The sequence below is a fragment of the Ceratotherium simum genome, chromosome 7 (assembly GCF_057802395.1).
Source record: "Ceratotherium simum simum isolate JZ-2026a chromosome 7, ASM5780239v1, whole genome shotgun sequence".
Lineage (NCBI taxonomy): Eukaryota > Metazoa > Chordata > Mammalia > Perissodactyla > Rhinocerotidae > Ceratotherium > Ceratotherium simum.
In genome coordinates, this window is record NC_141906.1 from 13,035,969 (window position 1) to 13,062,170 (window position 26,202).

The window sequence follows — 26,202 nt, forward strand, 5'->3', positions numbered from 1 at the left end:
GTCCCCTGTTCCAGCCCTCTCGTTTCCTTCCTGGGGGCTGAGTGCTGCCAGTGTGGGAGGGGACCACACTCTGAGTCACCCCCGTCTCACGTGTGCCTCTGTCCACAGACCTTCGTGGGCCACGTCAGCTTCTTCAAAGAGGCTGACTTCTCCCCCTCGGTGGCCTTCGCCTCCCTCTCCCTCTTCCACATCCTGGTCACACCGCTGTTCCTGCTGTCCAGTGTGGTCCGGTCTACAGTCAAAGCTCTAGTCAGGTGAGAGGAGGGTCCAGCAAGGGCACTGGACAGGCAGCTCCTGTGGCAGCCCCAGGGCTGGCTCCGGTGACCACTGCAACCACAGCTGTTTGGTCCCAGGACACACCTCCCCGTTGATCTGGGCCTGCTGCAGCTGGTCGTGGTTGGTCAGACGGACATAGGCCATGTGTAGCTTCCCTCCACGCCATACTGAGAAGGGACTAGTCAACTTGCTTACATATCTCCCAGGAGAGGGAACTCAACATCACCTCCAAGACAACTCTGTAAAAAAAAAAATTCAACGTTGAGCCAAAATTGATATATCCTCATAATTCTACCTCACTGGTCCTAGATCTGCCCTGTAGAGCCACACAGAATGAGTGCCATCCCTCCTGCACATGTTGGCCCCTCAGATTTCGGAAGGTATCCACTAAATCTTTGTCTTCCTGGGGCTGAACATCCTCTGTTCTGTCCATGGGTCTCAGAGCCTTCACAGCCCCAGCCAGGGAAGCACTTCTACCATGTGCCTGCCGTCCTGTCCCCACTTGGCCCACGGCTCTGGGAGGCCCCTACTTCGGGGCTCTAGAGCCCAGTGGTGACTCTGCCACTCACCCAGAGGCATCACCCTCTTGGGCATGCAAGCCTGAAGGTAGCGGGCTGATGCTCTGGCTGGGGAATGCCATAGCTGGAGTGTGAGGATTTCCTTGGGCCTCAGAAATAGCTGCTTGAAAGCAAGGGCCTGCCATGCCTCTGGGAGAGCTGGCTCTGTCCTTTCCCATCGCCAATGGAACCAGACAGTAAAACGTCCTCTATACCCAAGCCCTTTCAGTCTTGAGGAAAGCAACACCCCTGTCTCATGGGACCCTGGCAGATCCTAGGCAGCCTGCAGGAAGGAGTAGCTGTCAGAATGAAGCAGCTGATGGAAGGAGCAGCTTGCATGAGGAAGCTCTGGCAGGAGTTCATGGATAGAAGGGGGCCTAACTCAGCAGAACTGTGGTCGTAGGAGTCTCTGACCAGGAAGTAGCTGGCTGGAAAGGGATTAGCTCCCGTTTCCAGGGTTGGCTGTGCTGGCTCAGTTTTATTGGCCATGATATTGTGACTTCTGTAATCACCCCTCCTGACCCACCGCCACCCCAGCCCTGTGATTCTGTGTAGAAACCACAGATTCAAGGACGCTACACCTGTGGGAAGTCCTTTGCCGGATCCAGGAGCATTTCCATATGCAAACGTTCCTAGTCTCACCGTCACCAGGGTAGCTGAGGCCTTTTTAAAGAGGGAGATCAGACTCTGGGGAAGGTGGAGTAGGACCCAATCTGAAGCTTTACCCGAGGCCAGCTCCACCCTCCCGGTCACTGCAGAGAGAGTGCTGGAGCGCAGACGGGCGGGGAAGCCGGCAGAGGCTGGCAGTCTCCTCCTGGTGGGGGGCCGGGTCGTGCACAGAACGGAAACCGGGGCCGCAGCTCCATTAGAGCCCCAGACTGTTCTGCCTTGAGAGTGGGAGGGCTTGTCTGGCCCCAGGCCTGAGGGACATTCAAGCAAAATGGAGGAAAGAGCATACAAACAATTCTCAAGCTTCCACACCCCCAGGGATAGGAGAGAATGAATCAAAAGAATGAAGCTTTCCGAACCTTCTCTGGGTCCATAGGGAAATTCCATGGGGGTGGGGGGCGGCAGTGGATAGCCTTGTCCTCCAGGAGTTGGGAATAATAACACCTCCCCCATACCTCCCCCAGCAGGAGGTAAGTGTCTGACATATAGTATGTGCTCAAAAAATATTAGTTATTGTTAACAACCAATCGTAGTCCTAACTAACCTTAACAGTGACCAACCTTAACTCTAAGAGGAAGTGATAAAGTTCAACACCAACCATCCTTCAGTCTAATAACCCAGACTAACCCACTTTAACATTAAACTAACTCTAAAACTAGCCAATCCCACCCTAATCCAGACCCTAACCTACTTCAGCTGACTAGTCGGCCCTGACAAATCCTGGTAACACTTATTACCCACCCCTCAACGGGATGCCCATATCCCCCTCCAGTGTGGGCTCTGTGGGGGCCGCATCTAGGACCCAGAACCTTCTCAGAGCTGCTCCCTCAGGCCTCCCCCTCCCCTCTCTCCCCTGCCCTCTGCCCCTGGCAGGGTGGGGGGTGTGTCTGTGCCTCCTCTGCAGTGTGCAAAAGCTGAGTGAGTTCCTGTCCAGTGCCGAGATCCGCAAGGAGCAGTGTGCTCCCCGGGAGCCTGCGCCCCAGGGCCAACCCAGCAAGTACCCAGCGGTGGTGAGTGCCCGGGCCTCCGCTTGCCACTCACGCTTTTCTCTAATGCCTGCTGCTCCCGCCCTGCTGTGTCATACTCCAGCCTTTTCTCACAGGAAGGGGGCTCCCTTCCCTGCATGGCTCCCAGCCCCGTGGGCCCTCACCTCCTCCTAACCATCCCCAGCCCCTCAAGGTTGTGAACCGCAAGCGTCCAGCCCGGGAGGATTGTCGGGGCCTCCCAGGCCCACTGCAGAGGCTGGCCCCCGGTGCAGACGGGGATGCTGACAACTGCTGTGTCCAAGTGAGTCCTAGATCCTGCACCCCCATGCCCAGCCCCCCAGCGCCGTTTCCAGGAGGGAGCTCAGCACTTGAAGGGCTGAGTCCTCTGCCCCGGAGGTCACCCTACCTGCCTGTGGGGTCCATAGGAGTCCCGAGACCAGGGACAATGCTTCCATCTCCACCTAATGGGGGGCCCATGGCTGTCCCCTGGGGGTGAGTGCCTCGGGCAGGGATCTGCATGAGAAGGCCATTCCTCCCTCCCCTGTCCTGGAAGTGATCCAGGGACTGGAATCAGTGTTTTTTGGCTTTCATGGGGGAGAGGAGGCAAGAGACGAGTCACACTGCGAACCCAGCTGCCTTTCTGTTCTCTTCCGGGTGGTGGGGTGCCGCCAATGAAGATCATCGGAGGCTTCTTCACGTGGACCCCCGATGGAATCCCCACACTGTCCAACATCACCATCCGTATCCCCCGAGGTATGGCCCAGCTCACCTCTCCATCATGGTCTGGGAGCATCCCCCTTGGAGTCATGTCTGAAGTGCCCCCTCCCCATGTCCCACTGAATGACATGGAGAGAAAAGGGAAAATCAGCCTTCCTTGAATACCTGCTCTCTGTGCACACTCTTGGTGGGTGCTCTGGGAAATGAAGGCTAGCGAGGGTGTGGGCTACATCCTCAAGGAGTCCGTGTGCTAGGTGGGAGTGCTGCAGCAAGGACAGGGCAAGACAGCGGGGCTTTGATGTCAAACCATCTGTGACAGACAGTATGGGCACTTCACAAAAAGAAGAGCAGTCCCGAGCAGTGAGGGAGGACTTTGTGGAAGAGGTGGTGGTTCTGAGAATGAGCAGGGTCCCTCGGGCCATGAGGCAGGGTGGCCATCCTGGCAGAAGCAGCACCATGAGCGAAGCAGGGAGGTGGGATGAAGGTGAGACCCAGGGTGGCTTTTGTTGGGACCATGAGGAGCTAGACTCACACTGGGGACAGTGTGGGCACAGAAAGGGAGAAGTGAGTGCTTAGGAAGGGGCAGGAGGATCAGCCGTGGAGGAAGGACCTGGGGAACCAGAAGGAGGATGTAGGTTTCCAGAAGGAAAGGCTCAAAGGGGGAAAGGACTCCCTGGGGATTCTAGGAAGGAGGAAAGCAAATGGGGGCCCCAGGATTGGGTGTATCTGTCTGTATGTCTCTCAGGGTGGTGGTCATTCAGACTCCCTCCTGGCCCCACTCCCATCGGCTGCCCTCCCTCCCTCCCTGCAGGCCAGCTGACCATGATCGTGGGGCAGGTGGGCTGCGGCAAGTCCTCTCTCCTCCTGGCCACCCTAGGGGAGATGCAGAAGATCTCAGGGGCCGTCTTCTGGAACAGGTACTAAATGCATCCTCAGGGCTCAGCTAGTGGAGAGAGACTAACAGTGGGCAGGTGGGCAGCCCCCTTTCAACCATCCTTCTCAGTTGAGGATGCATCGTGTATTTATTGAGTACCTCCTGTGTGTTCAGTGAGTACTCAATAAATGCAGTTAATTCTTATTCTCATTGTCGTCATTGGTATTTAGTAAACCCTAACTATGTACCAGGTGCTTTGCTAAGTCCTCTGCATGCATTATTTCATTTAATCCTGTGACAACCAGCAAGGTAAGCACTGTTAACAGTTCTTGTTTTATAGATGAGGGTTAAACTACCTGCCCTAGTTCACCTAGCTAATAAGTGGCAGAGCTGGAATTCGAACTCAGCTCTGTCTGACTCCAGATCCCACGTTCACTCGGCTGCATTGACCCCAGCGTGAGGAGCAACAGCACAAACATTGGTTTCCGGCTGGGTCATCGGCAAAGCTGACACACACCGTTCAGTGGGTGTTTTGAGGAGCCAGAGATAACCCAGACAAACGTGGGTGTCTGGGCAAAGATCACTGTCTTAATTAAAGAGCAGAACCCCAGGCTGAGTCCATCATGAATCTATTATTTATACCCACCTACTTCCAAAAAGCACTTAAAACTAGTTGATATAGATACATATAAAATAAAAGCCTTTTAAAAAGTAAGAAAAGAAGAGCTGAGAAATGAAGAGGGTGGAAAGGAGTTCAGAAAGCTGGACAGAGGATGGCTGCAGAGGATGCAGTCGACACAAAACCTGGCTGGGAGCCCCCCAGTAACCGAGGGGAAGAGGGACTGATCGAGGTTTGTAAAGCTCCTTCAGGAACAAAGGTTGCAGCCAGTTCAGCAGAGGGCAAGTTTTAGCAATCCTTTCCAGGGGGAAATTATCATTCAGGATGTCAGGTTTTTCATAAGTGTGAGCACAGAACTGAGCAGAAAGGCCTTAGGCCCAGTGTCTGAATGCCTGCGTGACCCCCCTTTCCTGCTATTCCAGAATGTCCCTGAATGGTGCATCCAACAGATGGCAAGTTTCCCTCCTCAACGGGGCTGTGGGCTGGCAGACGAGCCTCTTGGGTTTCCTATGACCTCGGTCTCTGAAGCCTGAATTCCATCAGGGACTGTCGTGTGTTTGGGGGCAGAGGGTTCTTGGCCTCCATTCCCTGTCTTATTTGGGGATTTCTCAGCACAGCCTGACTGGGAAGGTCCAGGTGTTGGGTTTGGGGTCACTTTGCCAGTCCCTTGTACCTACTGCCCCTCAGCTTTGGAGTGAGGAGCCTGGCCCATTGGCTGACAGTGTGTGTCTGTGACAGGAAGACAGGAGCCCCCCCGTGAACTGTGAACTGAAGAAAGCAGCCAGCATTGACTGGGCACCTGCTATGGGCCGGGCCCTTTGTGAAGTGCACTGCAAGTATGAGCTCATTGAAGTCTCCCACGGATGTTATCACCCCATTTCACAGAAGGAGGAACTGAAGGCAGAGAGGTTGGGTGACTTACATGTCAGTGCGTGGAGCAGGGAACAAAGCCCAGGCTCTTTCCCTCAAGCCTGGCTGCTGCCTTAGGCTGGGGTCCCCGGGTCCTTGTCCCAAGGATTATTCTCCAAGTTCCACGTAGAGGGCAAGATGGATTCAGGTCCTCTCTCAGGGCAGGCCTCTTCTAGATGGGATTACAGAGCCCGAGTGTCCCACTCAGCCTGAGTCAAACCCTCTGTGAGTCTGGTCCTTCGCCCCACTTTCTTCCTCTCCTCCCCAACCCCCTCACTCTCAGCTGCCCTCACGCCAGCGTCAGCACCAATCTGTCCTCTGCAGAGGAAGAAGGCGTGTTGGATAGCAGCTCAGCCCCGCCCTGCCTCTGCCCCCATCTCTTCTCCAAGCTGTGCCAACCCTCAGGGTCTGACTGCTGCCTCCACTCTCTTCAGAAACCTCTGCTCCAGCCCAGGGGATACAAGAGGCCTCTTATGTGCCAGACAGTGTGCAAGACACTGTATTTACTTCATTGTCTCAGTCAGTCTTCAAACTCTGTGAGGTAGATATTGTCATTATCCCCATTTAACAGATAAGGAAACTGAGGTGAAGCAAGTTGCCCACGGCACCCAGCTTTTGAATGGCAAAAGAGGGATTTGCACCCAGGTGCTCGAGTGCATGGGCTTTCCAGTGTGTGCTGAGAGGGAAGGGGCTCCGGAGCAACAGGAAGAAATAGCTGGTGTGACAGTCCCAAGGCCAGCAGCCCCTCTGGCCGGGACACACCCCCACCTCCTCAGCAGAGCCACTGCACGGGTGGGTGCTCACAGTTCTGTCCTCTTCGACACTCACTCTCCTCAACAGGCAGCCTGGGACCCAGCTCCGGGCTCTGTTCAGGGCTGGGGGAGGGGGTGGTGGTGAGAACGTCCTCATTTCTCTGGTTTGCCCTCTTCCACGGCACACTTTCCTCCCAGGCACAGCGAGACGCATCAGGCTAGCTTGCAGCCAACCCTAGGAAGTTGTGGGAATTTGTTCATGCTAAACTCATGCTCTGGTCTCTCTACATTGATGTATTCACTCACCCCATATTTATTAAGCACCTACTGTGTGCCAGACCCTGGGCACAGCAATAGGGTTGCAAAGATGATTAGACCTAGCACCTGCTCTTAAGGGAGGGGAAAGCAGATCAGTGCCATAATGGAGCAGAGGAGGAACAGTGAACTTTGCTGTCAAGGAGAGAAGGCTCATCTGGATGTGGTGTCTGAGCCTTGAAGGATGAGTGTGGTGTCATCAGATGGAAAAGGCAGGGGCGGGAGAGGAAGGTGTTCCAGGCAGGAGTGTCGGCATGGGCAAAGGCTGCTGATGTGAAAGAACGTGGTTCTGGTGCCTGGAGCTGTGGGTGTGTGGGGTGCAGTGGGGGAAGACAGGACTGACAAAGTGGGCTGGGCTGAGGCCAGACACCCCTATATCCCAGGCCTGGGAATAAGATTTAGCCTGAAGGCTGTTGAAGAATCATGCTGGTGACAAAGGGTGAGGGATCGGAGAGAGATTGTGGGCGGGGAGATCGGTTAAGAGCTCATCACAGTGGCTGGGAGGAGGAGGAATCTGGGCAGACACCACTCAGCTTCATCTGCTGTCTGCCTCTCAAAACCCTGGACTCATACACAGCTCTGTCCAGCCCACCTATTCTGGGCAGTGAGTTAAGTGTGGGGGCTGAGTATTGAGGGCTGCCCTCCATTACTTGCAGGAGCTCCGTGCCTCAAACACTGGGCCCCAGGTCTGCAGGGCGATGATGCACATGCAAAGTGAGCCCAGTGCACAATAGCTTTTGACCTAGCAGCCCCTCCCCTGAGTCTGCCTGCTGTAGCCAGAGGCAAGGGCAATGCCAGGCTGCTCTGAGGTTTTTCATCCATACTGGGGCCAAGACCTGGTGACTAGGCTGCCAGAAAATGTTCCAGGAGGCACAAGGCAGGCAGCTGGGGGATTAGGAAGTACAGAATGGAGAATGCCCTGGGGACATTGGTTTGTTTGTACAACATTCACTTATTCCTTCAATGAACAAGTGAGCAATATGGCTGAGCAGATAGGAACAAAGGCTCTGGAGGCAGGTTGCCTGGGTTCAAATCTGGGCTCTGTGCTTTGGGAAATTCCATGGCCTTTCTCTACCAGTTTTCTCTTATTACCCATGGAGTTGATGTGAGGCTTAACCTAGCACATGGTAAATGCCCTATAAATATTATGATAAATATTATTCTTCAACAATGTACTTCTATGCCAGGAACATAAGTCCCCTACTACTCTTTAATTGGACTCCAGCCAGTCTCCCAAGAGAGACCGTAGTGAGTTCCCTGGGGACAGGGACTATATCTTACTTGTCTCTCCATATCCACAGTGCCTTTGCTAAATGAATTCATTTGCTAAATGAATGAACCAGGGGCAACTTATGACCTTCAAGAGACTGCTATTATAAAGTTATAATGTTATGGGAGCATCTCTACATCTCTCTCCTTCCCACATGTCTTTGCCCAAGCTGTCCAGAATTCTGCCACCAACTTTTCCATCAGCGTCGGGAATGTATGAATCCCATTAGTGCGTGCCTTGCACTGTATTGTGGTTATCTGCTGATGCGTCTGTCTCCCCCCTCACACAGAGCTCCTTGAGGACGGGGCTGGAGGGTTATTCCACATTGTACCCCAGGTGCCCAGCGCAGGATGTGTATTCTGTGAACCACTCCATGTAAGCTACAGAGAAGACCTAGGCCTGCCCTCAGGGACCTCACCAGTCCTGGGTGGACAGAAGCATGCAGACAGAGCCCTGGGGTGGGCACGGAGGGTCCGTGGGGTGAGGTTCTGAGTTCCAGGTGGGAGAGTTACGCTGCAGCCCTGAGCGGATCTGTCACATCAGCCACGCCGCCCTGGGTCTCAGGGAGAACCATGCGGCTCCCAGACATCCACTTTAATAATAGTCACCTGCCCTTGCCTGGCTCTCTGCTTCAATGCACTAACGTGGGAATTTGCAGACTTTCTTCTTAATATCAAAGAGGAAAACATTTTGATAAAAAGTCAATTTTAGCAGATATGCTCAAGTGAAATTCTTTGCCTAGAAATAAAGAATAGGGCCATTAACGTCCACAGTAGAATGATTATAAATGTCCCCTGGGAACCAGCAGGAAGCAGGGCCCCAGGAAAGCATTGGGGCGAGGGGGGCTGGGGAAGATGATCTGACTTATGAGGAGCTCCCTGCTGCCCCGCCCCCACCACCTGCGGAGGCTCCCACACATCAACTATTCATTACTTCTGTCTGCGCCCACTCAGGGGGCCTGGGCCCTGCTTGCCCTGGGCCTGCCTCAGAATGCTGTTGTCTTGTTGTGGTTGGTGTGAAGGCTGCCTCCTGAGATCCCTGATTCGCCAGGGGTGAGAAATAGGCTCCTCTCAGGACTCCCCTATGGTCCGTTCTGACCATACAGTTCCTGGAGCCTTTGGGGAGTTGGGGTCAGGGGCTCAGGGGCACCCCAGGTTTCCTGGAGGGGCAGTGTGGTGAGATGGTGGCAGACAGGAGAGGGGGCACTGTGTGGAGGTGACGAGCCAGGCTTGGGAACCGGATGGTCTCTGGTTATAGTCCTGACTCTGCCATTTGCCTGCTGTGTGACCTTGAGCGAGTTACTTCACCTCTCTGACGCTTAGTTTCCTCACCTGGACAATGAGAAAAACCCTTTCCTCTCCTGGAGGCTTGGCATGAGGACCCAATGACATCAATTGGAAAGGGCAGTGTGGGAGAAAGGTAACATTTCAGGGCAGCAACAAGCCTGTCTGGGGCGGGATGAATGGACTGCAGAGACCTATGAGTCCTAACTTCCTCTTCCCACCTCAGTTTCCACCTCTTCCCTTTTTATTTACTGCTGGGCTCTTAGATGAGTGGTGGGGCCGTCCCCTTCCTCCTCAGCCTGCACTTTTGGGACTAAGCACTGAAAGGACAATCCCCCAGCTCTCCAATCCCTCATCCTTCCCTCCAAACAGCTAGGAGATGTATTTATAATACATTCTCCCAGTGTCGCTATGAGGTTTGTACCGTTACCCCAATTTTATAGATAAGGAAAGACAGGCTCCCCTAAGTAAAGGGACTTGCTGAAGGTTTCACACCCAGTGAGTGGAGAAGCCCCTCGGACACACTTTAGAGCCCATGTTCTGTGCACTTCTCGGCCCTGCCTGTGCCCATAGGCTGCCTCCTCCTCCCGCCTAGAATTCCCTCCCTCCATCGCCACTGTCTCCATCCTTCCCCTTCAAGGCTCAGCTCGGCTGTAACTTCTAGGGGCCCTTCCTCACTTTCTCAGATTTCTTCCTTCTCCAAACTACTTTTAAAAATTACATTTTTCTCTGATTCTAAAAGCATGTACATTAAATTAGAAGAGATATACAAGTATAAAGAAGAAGATAAAAAACAGATAATATCCCATTGCCCAGAAGTCTCCAGTCTTTTCTCTAAGCATTTGCATGTGTGTTTGTGTGTACTTTACCCCAACATTTCTATGATTCTTTCTTGCTCCTACTTTTCTTTTGGCCCTTATAACTTTCTGCCTTCTGTTCCTGTCTGATTGCCTCTGCAGACGGTGGGCCCCCCAGGGGCAGGCTCTCACACCCAGCCCGTAGCTGGCTGGAGGGAAGGATACGGGGTTGGAGAGCTGGGGGGAATCATCCTTTCAGCTCAGTGCTTGGTCCCAAAAGTGCAGGCAGAGGAGGAATCGAATGCCCCCAACACTCATTTAAGAGCCCAGCAATTGCTGAGAGAAAGTGCTTGTCCCATGTACCATTCTATACTTTTCAGATTAAAACATATGCATGCTTAAGTCTTGGGGAGGTTCATTCTAGGGAGGCTGGGACTACAATATAAAGAGGAAAAGATGAACCTGGATTCACACCCCAGCTTCCCCTCTTCCTAGCTCTGTAACATTGGGCACAGTGTGCAAACTCTGAGCCTCAGTTTCCCCATCTGTAAAATGGGGATCCTGACACCTCTTTCTGGGGTTGTTGGGAGGATGCAGAGGTGAATACGAACAACTTCACACAGTGCCCAGCATGAGGACTGCCCGCATTGAGTGCTAATCCCCCTCCCTCCTTCTTTGCAAATGATTAACTTGTCAGTTAACAACCTCCGTTTATTACAGATCTGTCTTGTGCTAAGCACTGTGGGGGCTGAAAACATGCTCTTCCTGCCTTAAAATCCCACTGGGGATAAAAGACTCACACAGGAGTTGATTAGAGAGGAAGGTAGTCCATTATAAGGGCTAATTGAGCAGCCCAGACAATGATACAAACTGAGTTAGGGCCGAGAGAGCTCACCGTGCGCTGGGTCCTCAGGGAGGCCGCAGATGCGCTTTCCTCCAGATAAATAACAGCCTTTGCAACTCTGGAAGCAGTCAAGGCAGAAGACTCCAGAGATAAGCTTGTCTGGGCTGTGGCCGCAGAGTTGGAATTTGTAAGCTTCGAGTTTTTTATCTGTCTCACATTACCAGCTTGTCCATAAATTACAGCAGTCTGATGGTTAGGGAACTTGAGGTTAGGTTGAGTTGAGAGTGAAATGAGACCACAAAGTTTGGAGAACAGGATCTGGTGATTACATATCCATTCAGTTCTGCCGCTCAGCAGAGGACAGAAAAGAATTTCATCAGGCTTCTTTCCATCCCTGTTTTTGTCCATCCTGGTGTTCCTGACAAGAAGGCATTTATTAGAGCTATGGCATGGGTAATCACTGTCGAGTAATGTAGTGTGGTCATTAAGAGCATGAAGCTTTGGAGTCAAACAAATCTATTTTCTCTGCTCCTTGCTGGCTGTGTGACTTTGGGTAAGTTACTCAGCCTTTCTGAGCCTCACTTTCTTTGTAAAGTGGAAAGCGTCAAAACTCCTTCATACTGTTATTTTGAGCTTTAAAATAGCTTATAAGGGGCCGGGCCGGTGGAGTAGTTGTTAAATTCGCGTGCTCCGCTTCGGCAGCTTGGGGTTCATGGGTTGGGATCCTGGGCGCGGAGCTACACACCACTCATCAAGCCATGTTGTGGTGGCATCCCACATACAAAATAGAGGAAGATTGGCTCAGATGTTAGCTCAGGGACAATCTTCCTCACCAAAAATAAATAAATAAATAAATAAATAAAATAGCTTATAAAAGTGCAATAAATGTTAGCCAGTTTTAGTGTCATTAAAGTAAGATCTGTATGACGACAGAGCAGATCGTTTTTCCCCAAATGTGCAGAAGTACACATTTCACAGGCAGGAGGCCGCTTCTGGGAGGTTGAGTGGTGCCTGGGGCAGGGGAAAGAGCACTGGCAAAGTTGGCACCAAAATTCAGGTCACCTCACTCAGTGGTTCTCAAAAACGTTCACTCTAATCCACAGTATGAGATGCATTTTACATCACAGTCCATAAGTTCACGCATGGATCGATAAGGGAAAAAATTCACAAAAAAATACACATCTTGACGACATGCAGTGAACACTGATTTTTTATTTAGTGCAGTTACAATTCATTTATTTCAGACCCAATTGTTGGGTCCCACAGTTTGAAAACACCGTATGAAATGATTACGCCCTTGGGAAAGTCACTTTCCCTCTCTGAGCTTTGGCTTTCTGGACTATAAAACAACCTTGGTGCCCAGCCAGCCTCCCTGCTGCTCTGAGTCGTGCCAGGAGCGTGGATTAAGCCCTGCTTTTGGAGGGTGCCCGGCCAGGTGCTGCGGGAGGACGAAGGTTGAGAAGAGCAGTTTCTGCCCCCAAGGAAGCCACTTAGGGACCCTGGGGTTGGGTGGGAGGGGTGCGGATTGCTTCCCCAAAGCCCCAGTGTGATGGAGAGAAAGGCAATGGAGTGAGAATTAACTGGTGGTGTTTTTTCCCATTTGTGCCCCAGCAGCCTTCCTGATGGTGAGACGGGAGAGGACCCCAGGTACAGCCTTGGAACTGGGTTGGGAGTGGGTCCTGATAAAGGGAAGGGGCTGGGTGGGGGCAGGGGGTGCCTCTAGGGGGCAATCCTGAGTATGGATTCAGGGGTGTGCAGCCTACATAATTTCAGACGTGTGAGGCCTTGTAATAAGACATGCGTTCTCAACAAGGGCAAAATCTGGTTCTTGGGGAGAGAAAAAACTTAGATATTACAGTGGGCCATAGTATATAAACAGACACACAGTGCCTCTGCGGTATTAAAATTTCATGGTGAATAGAGTCAGAAAGTAGATGAGTGGTTGCCACGGGGTGTGGGAAGGGAGGAAGGGAGTGGCTGCTAATGGGTCCGGGGTTTCTTTTGGGGGTGATGAAAATGTTCTGGAATTAGATAGAGGTGATGGTTGCACAGCCTTGTGTATATAATGAAAACCACTGAATTGGAAAAGAAATGTGGCAGGGAAAGGACAATTAGAAAAAATAGTCTAAAATGGCCCTAGGGGGTGATCATGAAAAAAACTTGAGAAACACAGCTGTAAGGAGAAGAGGTGAGTATCCCCCAGGCCAGCAGAAAATTTGGTCTTGTTGCTTTACATTCAATGTGCTTTATGTTCTTGTTGTCTAAAAAGTCCAAGTGAAATAGGTTAATGCGGCTCTGAGACCCTCAAAACCCTCCCTAATGTCACCTCCCCAAGAACATTCGAAGCACCCTGGAGATGCTGGGAAGTCAGGACTGGGAAGGTTAAACTTAAATAAGTTTAAGCTTTTGTCCTTCGCTCTCCAACACCAAAGAGGTTTCACTTCCCCGTGTTTCCTCTGCCCTTTCCCACCTTGTCCCCAAGTGCCAGGGTGTGATGACAGGCCCCGCCTCTCTAGCCATGGTGACCATATTTCTTGAGCCAAAAATCAGAGCTCGTGGTATGTGACAAGTGTGAACGTGTGGATGAGAACAACGGGACAGAATAGTTGACACTGGAGCACTTAGGGGCAGTCCAGGGCACACGGGCACTGCAGCTGACCATGTCTCTCCCGGAGACCCCCCCAGATTCCACGGCTGTCTTCTGACAGGGCCGCATGGGGCTGCAAATTACCCTGGAGCCCCTGTGGGCTTTCTAGGTGCCTCTCGGAGTTCCATCGGCTATAGGTCCCCGCCCACACACTGCAGGCGCTGATGTCGGCCTGCCCTGCCCGCCCGGCTCTGGCCAGAGAGCACTCCCTGCCTCAGCTGTTTGTGCAGCTCAGGGGGCCTGAGACCTCAGCCAGTGCGTTTGAGCCGCGGTGCGAGGCTGGGTCTGGGGGAGCCGCATGTTGCGCCTCATTCTCCTCTGACACAAGAAGTCCCCCCCCCCATGAGCCTACACCAATGGTGCCTTTCCCCCACTCTCCTTAACTTAACCCTGGGTCCCTCCTCACACACCCCACGTGGGTTCTGGACACTACACAGGTTCAGGCAGTGGAGGTGCCCCCAGGATGGCCACACCCCATTCTTCATGCAGCATTTGTGGCCGCAGATTTGGTCCCAGGGATTACAAGAGCATTCAGACTGGGTTTGAGGGAGCTCAGACATCTATGGCGAATGCGGTCCCCTGAAGGTGCATCTTTCCTCCTCCCTGCAGCCCAGAGCGGGAGCCGGTGGCCGATGCAGAAGTCAGGTACTGTGTCCTGGGAGCACCTGCCTCCAGGGCAGGCTTCCTCAGAGGGGCTCTCAGGCCGAGGGAGCCATAGAGCTCTGGAGAGCAGCCCCCCAGGTCCCAGCCCAGCTGCAGAGGAGGCCAGGGGGGGCTCTGTGCTCCATCAGGTGGTTTGGAAGCCTCCACTGCATCTGTACATCAAGCTGCTCCCTGCACACCAGATCACTTCTATCTGGTGGTCATCTTTTCCTTTTCTTTTTTTTTTTTTGTCTTCAAAACCACGTCACACTAAATGTGGTTTCCTTGGTTCCGCTCTTTTAAAAACTTCCGTTATGAGAGTCCCCTGCTAACCTCAAAGTCGAGCGGTTTGAGGGCCACTCAAGGAAGGAGGGAACCAGGGGTCCAGTGGTTACTTGGTTTGGTCACACTTTGGCCTCCTCCTGGCTCTGGGTAGAGACTCAGAAAGGAGAAAGGACTGTAGGGGCAGGGCAGGCAGGCTGTAAGGCAGGGAGGGGTCGAGGTCCCATCCCCTCCAGTCAGCTAAGACCTGGCACCCAAGCCTGCCACCGGCCCTGGGGGAAGGAGAGGCCACCAGGGGCCACACAAAGCAGATTTCTGCCAACTGCACCTCCTCCTCTTAGAGCTGCCTCCACCCCGTGCCCCGTCTAAGCCATCAGCTGGACAACTGCCTCTGAGAATCAGCCCTGAGAGTGTCTCCCCTGCTCCCACCCTGCTTTTTCTAGGAAGAGAGGCCCCGTGGCCTATGCTTCTCAGAAACCGTGGCTGCTTAATGCCACCGTGGAGGAGAACATCACCTTTGAGAGTCCCTTCAACAAACAACGGTAAAAGCCTCTCAGAGGGAGGCAGGCTGGGGGAGGGGAGAAATTGGTTGTGGGCAGCGTTAGCCACCTGCCCCCAGTCCCCAAGCCCCACCAGCTGCCCTGCCCCTCCCTCAATCTCCACACCCAGCCATCCTGCTCTCCAGCCTGCTTATCTGGATTTCGGCTTGTTCCATATGGTCCATCTGGAAACGATCCAGATGTGCCTGGGCATGGGGCAGTCCAGCTCCCGTGGGTGAGGGAGCAGGAGGGGAGGACTCCCGCTGCCTTTTCTTGTGGCCAGTGGGAAGGCTGACCCAGCTCTCTGTGACCCTCCATTCTCGTGATTCCCTCCCCCAGCTCCGCAGCCCGTGCACTATTTTCCCTCCTGTGATAGTAATAACCGCTGACATCGACTGAGCTCTTACCAGGTGCCAAGCTCTTTGTACACGTGATTTCCTCTAATGCTAGTGACAACCCCAGCAGGCAGGTGCTGTTATCATCCCCATTTTACAGATGAGGAAACCAAGCCTCAGAAAGGTTAGGAACTTGCCCAAGGCTACCCAGCTAGTAAGTGACAGAAATGGGTCTCAAATCCAAGGCTGCCTGACACCCAAGAATGTGTCACCAAGACACTCTGATGCCTGCATGAACCCTGGCTGGCACCTGCCCAGGTGAAGAGCTCGCCAGGGAAGTATGAGAGGAGCAGGCTGGGCAAATATTTGAGCAGCCATCATCATTACTGCAGAAACCAACCAGCAGTGATTTCCTCTGGCAGTGCCCCAAGCGTGGGCTCTGGCTGGAGCCTTTCCCACCACACAGAGGCCACAGGCCCTCTCTTGTCACCTATGTGGCATATTTGCTCCCATCCAATTTCATCCTTCAAATATTTAACTTGCTCCGAGACTGTGTGAGGTGCTGCCCTCAGCTCTTTTCGAGCTCACATGGTGTTTGCTTGCACTCCATCAGGAGGCCCATTAAAGCCATTGCTCACCCTGGGCACAACTGCCCAGAGGCTAATGGCCCTCTGGAAGTGCCCAGGCACAACTCTGTCCAGGCTGATCGGCTGTGTCCCTGCCCCACCCCACTCCAGGTACAAGATGGTCATCGAAGCCTGCTCCCTGCAGCCGGACATCGACATCCTGCCCCATGGAGACCAGACCCAGATTGGGGAACGGGTTCGTAGCAGCCTCCACAGGGTTTTCTCAAAGCTGGGGCCCTCCATCTCCCCTGCTCCCCACCCATCACCACCACCATGCCCTGAGATCCTTCTCAGGGAGAGCAGGTAACTGGGAAACGAGAGAGGGTGAAGGCTGAAGAGTTGCTTGCAGTGGGGTCAAAAGGATGTCCTTGAGGCCTGGGCTGGTGGCTGACCTTGACCAGTTTACAGGCCTGCTTGGTGCAAAGGTCAGCTGAGCTCCTTCCCAGGCTGGAGACAACTTGACCTGTCCTTCATTCAAGCCCCGAGTATATCCTGAGAGCCCACACAGCGCTGTGCTAGCTCGGGGCTATGTTTCTCCTGTTCCCTCTCCAGGTGGGGCCCGTCCTCCAAAAACTTAAACAAATAGGATCCTCCCATGGCTGTCCTCCTTGTATGTGATTTAAATCCCTACTTCCTGTGTCTTGGTTTTCACTGGTCAGATGGTCCCTAGCACCTACATGATGAATCTTCAAAGACTTGGGCGTCATACTCCCCACTTCCGAATGAATCCAGTAAACACGTACAGGTTCCTCCTCTCTGCGAGGTGAGGAGAGGCACGGAGGTGGAGAGATCCAGGCCTCTATCCCAGGGAGCTCACAGTCAAGAAGGTGCCAGGACAGTCTCTCCTGAAGGGCTATGAGGGCATGACCTTTCCTCCCCTTTGGTGACAGGGCATCAACCTGTCTGGTGGCCAGCGCCAGCGAATCAGTGTGGCCCGAGCCCTCTACCAGCACACCAACGTTGTCTTCTTGGTGAGTACACCAGCCGGCACCTCCCTTGGGGCCCTTGTCCCTGGCTGCCTCCCTGGCTGATTGTCTATACACACACACACACACCCCATCACCCAACAGCCTCCCTCTCCAGGAGCAAATCTCTCCTGCTGGAGACATTACCTACTCATCTTATTGATGGGAAAGCTGAGGCAAGGATAGTGCAATGACCCGCTGTGGACTTCACACTGAGCTCTGCAGTGGCTGTGAGGGGAGGCGAGTAGTAGTCACAGGCCGCCTCCCTGTAGGACAGCCCCAAGCTATCAACACTTATTTCACCCGACTATAAGAATGGCAAATACGTGGACTGTGTGCTGCCACTTCCCATCTCATGCCAGGGCAGACACTGCTATTCGATCAGGGCTTTCTTTCCCATAGAATCTTTTTTTTTTTTTTTTTTTTTTTTAAAGATTTTATTTATTTTATTTTTTCCCCCCAAAGCCCCAGTAGATAGTTGTATGTCATAGCTGCACATCCTTCTAGTTGCTGTATGTGGGACTCAGCCTCAGGATGGACGGAGAAGTGGTGCCTCAATGCGCACCCGGGATCCGAACCCGGGCCACCAGCATTGCAGCGCGCGCACTTAACCACCAAGCCACAGGGCCGACCCTCCCATAGAATCTTAACTTGGCCTCAGAATCCTTCTCCCTCCAGATAACCACTAGCAATCACACAAGAGATAAAACTTCTTAGTTATCCCTGCCCTACTTCATGCCAAGTTCTGTTAGGCACCTTAGTTGATACTGAAAAATTCTAAAACCCAACCATTGGCCTCAAAGATTTAGAGTCTGATTAGGGAGACAGAGCTCTCTCACACTCAAGAGCCACAGCCCAGTCGAAAGCCAAACTGTGTGGCACAGGCTATGATGGTCCTTGCCAGAGAGACAACTATGAGGGCTAATCAGGGAGGACTTCCTGGAGGACGGCGTTGAAGAGTGAGTCAGTTAAACAGAAGGAAAGAGGGAGGCCATTTGGACACAGGTCTCTGATCCCAGCTTTATTCTCTCTCCCCCCCAATACACACAAACCCTCCCCGCTAAACACACTTCATAATGTAAAGTTCATGGTCTTTGTTATCTTCTGACACATACACAGCATTTTACAAAGAATTACTTCATTCATGATCCCATGTGAGCTTTAAACAACCTTGTTAGAGAGAAATAAGTGGATATTTTCATTTATTTCAGCAAACTTCTATTAAGCTCCTACTCTGTACCAGCTATAGGCACATGGGGTCTCAGTTCTTGGGGCCTCACGGTTAGGAGTGGACAAACTACCAGATCTGACTTTGTGCAGGAATCACGGGAACAGAGAGGAGGGAAGGCTAGGCGTGGGGGTGAGGAAAGGACACAGAAAGAGCTAGTGCTTAGGTGGGGCACTGAAGGATGAGTAGGAGTTCATCAGGAAGACAAAAGGCAAAACAGCTTAGGCAACGGCCTGGAATGGCAAGTTCCCTGGAAACCTAGAGTGTAGGGAGCTTAGACAAGACAGATGAGAAGGGAGGCTGGAAAGGAAGACTGAGCAGGCTGTAAAGGGCCTGGACTATTGCTAAGGAATTAGGACTTTATAGACAATGGGGGGCCACTGGAGGTTCAGGAGTCAGGAAGTGCTTGTGATTGGATGTGCTTGAGAGTGATAACTTTAACAGCCCCATTTTAAGATGAGGCCATTGAGGCCCAGAGAGGTAAGGTGCTTTATCCAAGGCCACACAGCTAACTAGTGTCAGTCCCTAGAGCAGAGCTGGTATAACTCTGATGGTTTTTACACTCACTGTTACCCCCTCCCCCCACACTTGCCCCTACACTCTTCCCTCTGCCCAGGATGACCCCTTCTCAGCTCTGGATGTTCATCTGAGTGACCACCTGATGCAGGCTGGGATCCTTGAGCTGCTCCGAGATGATAATAGCACAGTGGTCCTAGTGACCCACAAGCTACAGTACCTGCCGCACGCAGACTGGGTAAGGAGCCACAAGAGGCCTAAGCTGTGGAGGGCTGAGGTGGGAGAGTCGGTCGAATGTCTTCCAAGGAGTTGATTAGTGTCTCAGTAGTAATTGCTGAGGGCCGCAAAGCAGAAGAGGTGAGTGCTGGATGGCTTCATGCAGGCCCTGCACGGATCAAGGGTTTGATGTCACCTAGAGCTGCAGACATTCCCCTCCTGGCCTGGGGCCCCTGTGGGTACACGCGAGGCTAGCACAAGGAGTCTGAGAAAGAAGCAGACTCTCAGTTCCTACCTTCTGTTTCCTGCCCAGTTGATGACTCATCCCCCTGGCCTTGGCAAGTGCCCATTTGGATGGGAGAGCCATCTTCCTACCCTCTGACCCATTGAGGGTAGATGGATTCAAGTTAGGAGCAGATGGAAAATCTGGAAACAAACAATAGCAGTAGTAATAGAAACTTCAATGTTATCAATAGAATGCAATTTGGGGAAACCTCACATTAATTAAATTCCCATATTCCTCAACATGTAGACAATAGTTACTTTTCAATTAATTGGAAAGCATTTAATTTTTTAAGATGGAAATCATACAACTTTTGACCTCTGGGCCTTGCCTGACTCCTATATAAATTTGTCTCTGAACACTGAGGTCATCCCTGAGCTTCAGGCCAGTGCCAAAGGGCCCTGCTAATTTTCCCCAAATAAGTCTTCCTTCTATGTATCGGAAAAGATTTTTTAAAAATCCAGATTTTTAACAAAAGCTGTTAAAACAGGTGCAGAAGGTTTGTGTCTGGGTTTCAGTGGTGACCCTTGCAAGACAGTTCAGGACAATCCTTAGTCAAAAGAAGGTGGACACGGAGGTGCCTGGTTCCTTGAAGTACCAGTGAACAGGACTCCTGGGCACCCGTCCCTAAGCCCCAGCACGAGTGAGAGATCAGGTTTCTGAATTAATGATGAGTCTACAGAAGTATGAAAGATTGAGCATTTCAAATAAAATAAGTTCTATTGATTTCAAAGAGGCGTGGACACACACACAACAGGTGCTTCACCAAACACTGGTGGAACCTACCAGACCCTCCATTGTGAGGAGCTAAGGGTAGTGTGCAATAGCCTGTTAAGTATATGCAAACAGCTGCCACTGGTGGTGTCCTTGTGGGTACCCAGACAGCTTGACTAGGATGCACTGATTTGCTCTGCTCTTATCAAGTATGGGGCAGCCAGTGAGAATTACCCCAAGATGTCCCAAGCTCTTAATCCTGAGAGTGTGTTGGTAAGGGTAGGTTATCACTACCGGCTCACTGCAGTGGACGAGCGGGAGGCCATTTGTTGGGGGGGAAGGATGTGCGAGTGTCCATCTCAGACTCCGCGGTCAGGCGGCTGTGTGACCGCCATGCTTCCTCCCCAGCCAGCCCGTTTCCCCCTTTCCAGATCATCGCTATGAAGGACGGCACCATCCAGAGGGAGGGCACACTCAAGGACTTCCAGAGGTCTGAGTGCCAGCTCTTTGAGCACTGGAAGACCCTCATGAACCGGCAGGACCAAGAGCTGGAGAAGGTGGCTATATCCTGGGGGCCAGGCAGCCACCCCCAAGGGGATGGTTCTGCTAGAATCTGAACACGTAAAGGCTTTCCCACCCTCGTTGCTCCAGGAAACCCCCCAAGGACATGTGGCAGCTGGGCATGAACTCGCTCCTGCCAGAGGAGAGCCAGTACCTGTGCCAGCTACCCAAGGCAGACTCAGGTGGACGCCATCCCCTTTCCTGAGATAGTCAGATACCATTTAGTTACAAAGTTTCAGAAGATCAATTCAAACTGACTAAGTAAAGGAAAAAAGGGGGTAAATTAAGGATTTATTGGCTCATGAAACCGAAAAGTCCAGGGGTGTCATAGCTTCAGGTGGAACTGGATCCAGGATGTCAAACAATGTCATCAGGAATCTGTTTCTCCCTATCCCTTAGCTCTGCTGCCCTCAAACGGGCTTCGTTCTCATGGTAGCAGTGAGGACCATCAGCAGTCTCAAGCTTACATTCTCCCAGATCAACAACTCTGCCAGAAAGAGAGTGTCTCTTTCACCATAGTTTAGCAAAAGTCCCAGGACTGACTCCTGTTGGTCCACTTTGGCCAAGTACCCACCCCTGAACAAGTCATTGTGGCCAGGGATGTGGAATGCACAGACTGGCCAGTCCTGGTGCACATGCCCACCCCCAGAGCCAGGGAGAATGATCAGCCCACCTGAATCACAGAGACTAAGGATAGGGAAGAGGTGGTCTCCCACAGGAATATTGGGGTGCTATTAACTGATGAAGGGGAGGGAGCAAATTCTGGGTGAAACATATCTGGACCCTCCCTTAGGTAGGGGCAACCTGGAAACTGACACTGGTCATCACCAGGGGTAGCTGCCCCCTATACTGCCTTTTCCCCTCTGCACACCCTGAGGACTTGGCCAGGCCCCATCTGTCTTTCAGGAGACTGTCATGGAGAGAAAAGCCACAGAGCCACCCCAGGGCCTGCCCCGGGCCGTGTCCTCGAGAGATGGCCTCCTGCAGGATGAGGAAGAGGAGGAAGGTACAGACAGTGGGACTGGGAGTGAAATCATGGCCTGAGGTCTGATCAGCCGTGGGGAGACTAAGGTTAGAGGTTCTGGGAGTGGCGAGATAGTGTGCCTTTGATGAAATCCCTTCCCGTCTGTGTGCCTCAGTCTTCCCATCTGTAAGTGGGGATAACATACCCCCTGGTTCACCCTTGGAGGGATGTGAACTGTGCAGCCACAGGGTGGGTTCTTGCGGCCTGCAGAGGAGGCGGCCGAGAGCGAGGAGGAGGACGACCTGTCCTCGGTGCTGCACCAGCGCGCCAAGATCCCGTGGAGAGCCTGCACCAAGTACCTGTCATCCGCCGGCATCCTGCTCCTGTCGCTGCTCGTCTTCTCCCAGCTGCTCAAGCACATGGTCTTGGTGGCCATCGACTACTGGCTGGCCAAGTGGACCGACAGCGCCCTGACCCTGAGCCCCACGGCCAGGAACTGCTCCCTCAGCCAGGTGTGGCCGCAGCCCCAGGGCAGGGGCTGGGGGGACAGGGCTGAGCCACGGACACCCCCGGGACCCCGCCTCACTCTCTACCTGGCCCAGGAGTGCTCCCTCGATCAGACAGTCTACGCCATGGTGTTCACGGTGCTCTGCAGCCTGGGCATCGTGCTGTGCCTCGTCACATCTGTCACAGTAGAGTGGACGGGGCTGAAGGTGGCCAAGAGGTTGCACCGCAGCCTGCTGAACCAGATCATCCTGGCTCCCATGAGGTACCCCTCTTACCCGGCCATACTCGAGGCCTCAGTTCTCCCATCTATGAAACAAGTATGCACAACCTCTGTCACAGGCTCTGGGGTGGGTGACCCAGGGAGACAATGTGTGTGCAAGTGCCCTCCTCGGTGCAGGAAGCAGAGGGAAACCGCCATTTACTTAGCCAGACACGGTGGAGGCATTTTACATGGTTACTCATCTAATTGTCACAACAGCCCTTCCAAGTGAGTGTCTGCAGGCTCTGCATAAATGTTAGTTTCCCTTCCCCAAGCAGGTACCATCTGCCCGTCTCCACCCACGAGTTCAGCTCTCCCCCTCCCCGCCTCTCTCTCCTCCCTCAGCCAGCCTGCAGGCTCTGACACTGGGGACACAGGATAGCTGTTCTAATCTCCCGTAATGGGGTGGATAAAAACTCCGAAGGCTGCCTGGTATAAAAGAGGTTTAAAGCTGTCACTGCCCAATTGGCTGGCCCTCTTGGTTTAACAACACAACAGGCAAACAGGTCATCTGACCCTTGTCAGTGCCAGACCTCCCCAGCTGACTGCACTTTTTACTTTGCAGCCTCGTGAGCTTTCTGTGGCCCACAGACATTGCCTTGAAGTTTACTTACCTTCTATTTGCCCCAGATCTGTGGTTCTGAAATTCTCTGGTTGGGCTTGGGCCTATTCCCAGTCACGGCCAGAGTGATGACGGCCAGAATGGCCTTGTAGGGAAGTCAGCCAAAAGGCTGTCCCCAGGGCCTGTTCCCCCTGGCGGGTTGTCCCTCTAGAAAGGACTCTGCGTCCCTGGGAGGACAGCTGCTGAGTGAGTCAGGCCGAGCGAGCAGCCGAGAAAGGTGGCAGTGGTCACACGTGGGCTTGAGAGTCAGAGAGGCTAGCGAGGAGCCAGCAGCCTTTGGGAGGCTGCAGGAATTCTCAGGGACACAGGCCAGATGCCTACAGACCTGCAAAGGCAACCGCCCCTGGGAAGCCAGACCTGGGGATGACTCCAGAGACACTGAAATGAAAGAAATAACTACCCTTGTTCAATAAACAGGAAGAAAATCAATAAACGAATGAGTAATTGTCCTTCTGGTTGCCTCTTAGGTTTTTTGAGACCACGCCCCTTGGAAGCATCCTAAACAGATTTTCATCTGACTGTAACACCATCGACCAGGTACGCAGGACAGCGATCCATTTCCCCAGTTCAAAGAACGGCCGGGCCCCTGGCAGCTTCTCCTGTCTGGTGCTGGCCTCCCCAGATCCGGTGATCAGAGCCCTGTGGGAGGAAGCCAGCAGCCCCCCATCTGATTGTAATGCTGCCTCAGGGAGGGGGGCCTCCCCTCAGAGACCTTCATAATAAGGCCTGAGGGAAACCACATCCCTTTGGCTTCCATCCAAGACCCCCCTGGCTCCCACAGTAAGGTTCCAGCATATTCTGAACCAAGGTGACTGATTTTGTGGAGAATATTCATTTTGATTCAGCCTGTGTTCTTTGTTTGCCATCGTACTGAATGGTGAGAAAAGAAAGTCCTGATTCCTGCCCTTAGGGAGCCTACAGTGTAGCTGGGGAGATTAAGACGATGCCTGTAAAAAAGTGAGAGCAAAACATGTTGGCAGGTAACACGGCACAGAATCAAATAGCAACACTCGCCTCCCTCTCTCACCACCCCCCCAGCACATCCCGTCTACGCTGGAGTGCCTGAGCCGCTCCACCCTGCTCTGCGTCTCTGCTCTGGGTGTCATCTCCTATGTCACACCTGTGTTCCTCGTGGCCCTCCTGCCCCTGGCCGTCGTGTGCTACTTCATCCAGAAGTACTTCCGGGTGGCATCCAGGTGATGGTAGCATTTGTGGCCTCAGGGGGTGGAGGATGGGATGTGCTTTGCAGTGGGCAGTTTGGTGCTCTTACGAACGTCATCATCATAAAAATCGTAGAGTCATGGTCCCCAAAAAAGGAAAATAGAAATGAAGGAAATAGAAATATTCATAGTCCATGACCCTAACATAACCATCTGTCAGCACACACACACTGCAGTTAATATCTGAACTATTTCCTCGAGAGATGTGGTCAGGAAGGGAATTGCCAGGTCAGGATAAATGCACATGTGTATGCCCTTCATTCATTTTGCCAAAATGCTGCCCAGGAGGGTTGTATGATTGCAGGGACCAGGCTGATTGCTGATATGTGAAGTCAGTGGGCATGGAGGTGAGGGATGCTATGGCAACCCAGCCCACATGGGTCCAGAGCGTGACTGGAAGGCCTGACTTGAGGGAGCCTCTCACAGCTGTTCTAATTGATCACTTTCGCCCCCATGAGCCTCAGAGCCACATATGCTTCCTTCCTACTTAGAATTTTCTAAGAACATTCTCTAGGAAGTTCTTTCTGGGAGTGATTGTGTTAAACTCATAGATTCAACGAATTGTAGGGAAAATTTTAAAGAACTTCTAGGCCAGTGTTTCTCAAACTGTCAGTTACAACCTATCAGTGGGTCATGAAATCAATGTCACAGATCGCAACCTGCATTTTTAAAAAATGAAATAGAACAGAAAATATCAGACTGTATTCACATAGTAACAGCAGGCTTTGCTACATGAAATCTTTGTTTAGGTTGTGTAGGGGTGTGTGTGTGTGTCTGTGCACTGATTTGTGATGTAAGATGCATTTCTTACTGCAGGTTGTGGTCAGAAAAATTAAGTACCTTCCCCAAGTGCACATAGTTGGTTGGAAACTAAGGTCAAAATACCAATAATAATAATTAAATTTAGATACATTCTGGCCACAATTTCCTTGCCCACAAGGATCAAGATTTGTATAAATGGCTTTTTACCTGGATGATCCAGATCCCCTGGTACTCATGAGGAGCATAGCGTGTTGATATTCACAAAATCACAGTGGCTTTTAAACAGTGTACAAGCTGTTCTACAAAGTTCATTTCTTCTGCCAGAGAAACTCCCCCATGCCCCTGGCACCCACTCTGGCCCTGGAGACTGTTTGCCCAGGAAAGCTCTTTCCCATATCCTAACCTGGCCTGTTTGCCCAGGAAAGCTGTTTCCTGTATCCCAACCTGGCCTCGCGGGCACTAACGCGCCTGTCAAGTGCAGCTGTGGGGAGCAGGAGCAATTATGTTGCCGTGGAAACCTCTGGCCTTTATCCCTCAAGGAGTTCCTTAGATCCTGGGCTGTGATGTGCTGAAACCTATTGTGGTTACTGGGGAGGGGGCAGAGAGCTTTGAGCTGGTCTTTCTCTTCCTCTGACCAGCTGCCCCAAGGTTCAGGTTGTTCACCTGTGAAAGGAAACTGACACTGTCTGCTGAGCCTTACCGCAGGGCAAGGCCGTGCAGCAGATGTGCACAGACAGGTGCACGCGAGGTAGGTGGAGCCCAGGATAACAGTAACTGTGCCGGTGTGCTCTGTTGAAGCATTTTACATTAACGAGCTCGTCCAGGACTCACAACAGCTTAATGGGGAGGTGCTTTACAGATGAGAAACTGAGGCCTAGAGAGGTGAAGCCATTTGCCCACACTGGAGTAGGGGGTGGAGCTGGGATTCAGACCCAGGCTGAGCCATGCGCCTGCCCTCTTAACCATCCTTCACCGTTCCACTCTGCTCCCCCCACAGGGACCTGCAGCAGCTGGATGACACCACCCAGCTCCCGCTGCTCTCGCACTTTGCTGAAACCGTGGAAGGCCTCACTACCATCCGGGCCTTCAGGTACCAGATTCACCCCAGGGTCGGGGTGCGGGGGGGGGTGGAGCCAGGGTCACAGGTCACGAGATTCAGTTCTGAGGGCTCCATCTAGGAAGGCCCAGGACACACCTCTCCCAACCGTCCTCAGGCCCCAAGGCCCAGACGATGTCCACCAGAGGGGACAGGCCAGGTCAGCTCCAGCTGTACAATCCAGAAAGGAAGATCTCAGCCCTGCAGCCAAACCCAGGGCCTCTGTGAACTAAGGTGGAACAAGAAGAGAAACAAAGCTGGGACAAGAGTCCCCACGTGTCAATGCTGGAAAGGCCCTTATGTCATGTAGGCCAGCCCTGAGGGCGTCTTTATTGAGGCTCTCCGGTGAG

At 52.7% G+C, this 26,202-nt stretch overlaps 1 protein-coding gene across 6 annotated transcripts in view; it reads left to right on the forward strand.

Moving 5' to 3' along the window:
• The window catches only part of ABCC8 (ATP binding cassette subfamily C member 8), a 75,822-nt gene that overhangs the window by 40,911 nt on the left and 8,709 nt on the right, over positions 1-26,202 (forward strand). For 3 of the 6 annotated variants that reach the window (XM_087433138.1, XM_087433141.1, XM_014783341.2), the window contains exons 12-29: positions 109-254; positions 2,407-2,512; positions 2,673-2,789; positions 3,166-3,241; positions 4,017-4,122; positions 12,480-12,515; positions 14,125-14,160; positions 14,883-14,981; positions 16,051-16,135; positions 16,830-16,910; positions 18,749-18,886; positions 20,293-20,418; positions 21,329-21,428; positions 21,657-21,898; positions 21,989-22,155; positions 23,242-23,311; positions 23,813-23,970; positions 25,754-25,846. In XM_087433138.1, the coding sequence (XP_087289264.1) occupies positions 109-254; positions 2,407-2,512; positions 2,673-2,789; positions 3,166-3,241; positions 4,017-4,122; positions 12,480-12,515; positions 14,125-14,160; positions 14,883-14,981; positions 16,051-16,135; positions 16,830-16,910; positions 18,749-18,886; positions 20,293-20,418; positions 21,329-21,428; positions 21,657-21,898; positions 21,989-22,155; positions 23,242-23,311; positions 23,813-23,970; positions 25,754-25,846 (1,982 nt within the window). The remainder of the gene's footprint in view (positions 1-108; positions 255-2,406; positions 2,513-2,672; positions 2,790-3,165; positions 3,242-4,016; positions 4,123-12,479; positions 12,516-14,124; positions 14,161-14,882; positions 14,982-16,050; positions 16,136-16,829; positions 16,911-18,748; positions 18,887-20,292; positions 20,419-21,328; positions 21,429-21,656; positions 21,899-21,988; positions 22,156-23,241; positions 23,312-23,812; positions 23,971-25,753; positions 25,847-26,202) is intronic. The other 3 variants (XM_087433139.1, XM_004418479.3, XM_087433140.1) reach the window with 2 other exon arrangements.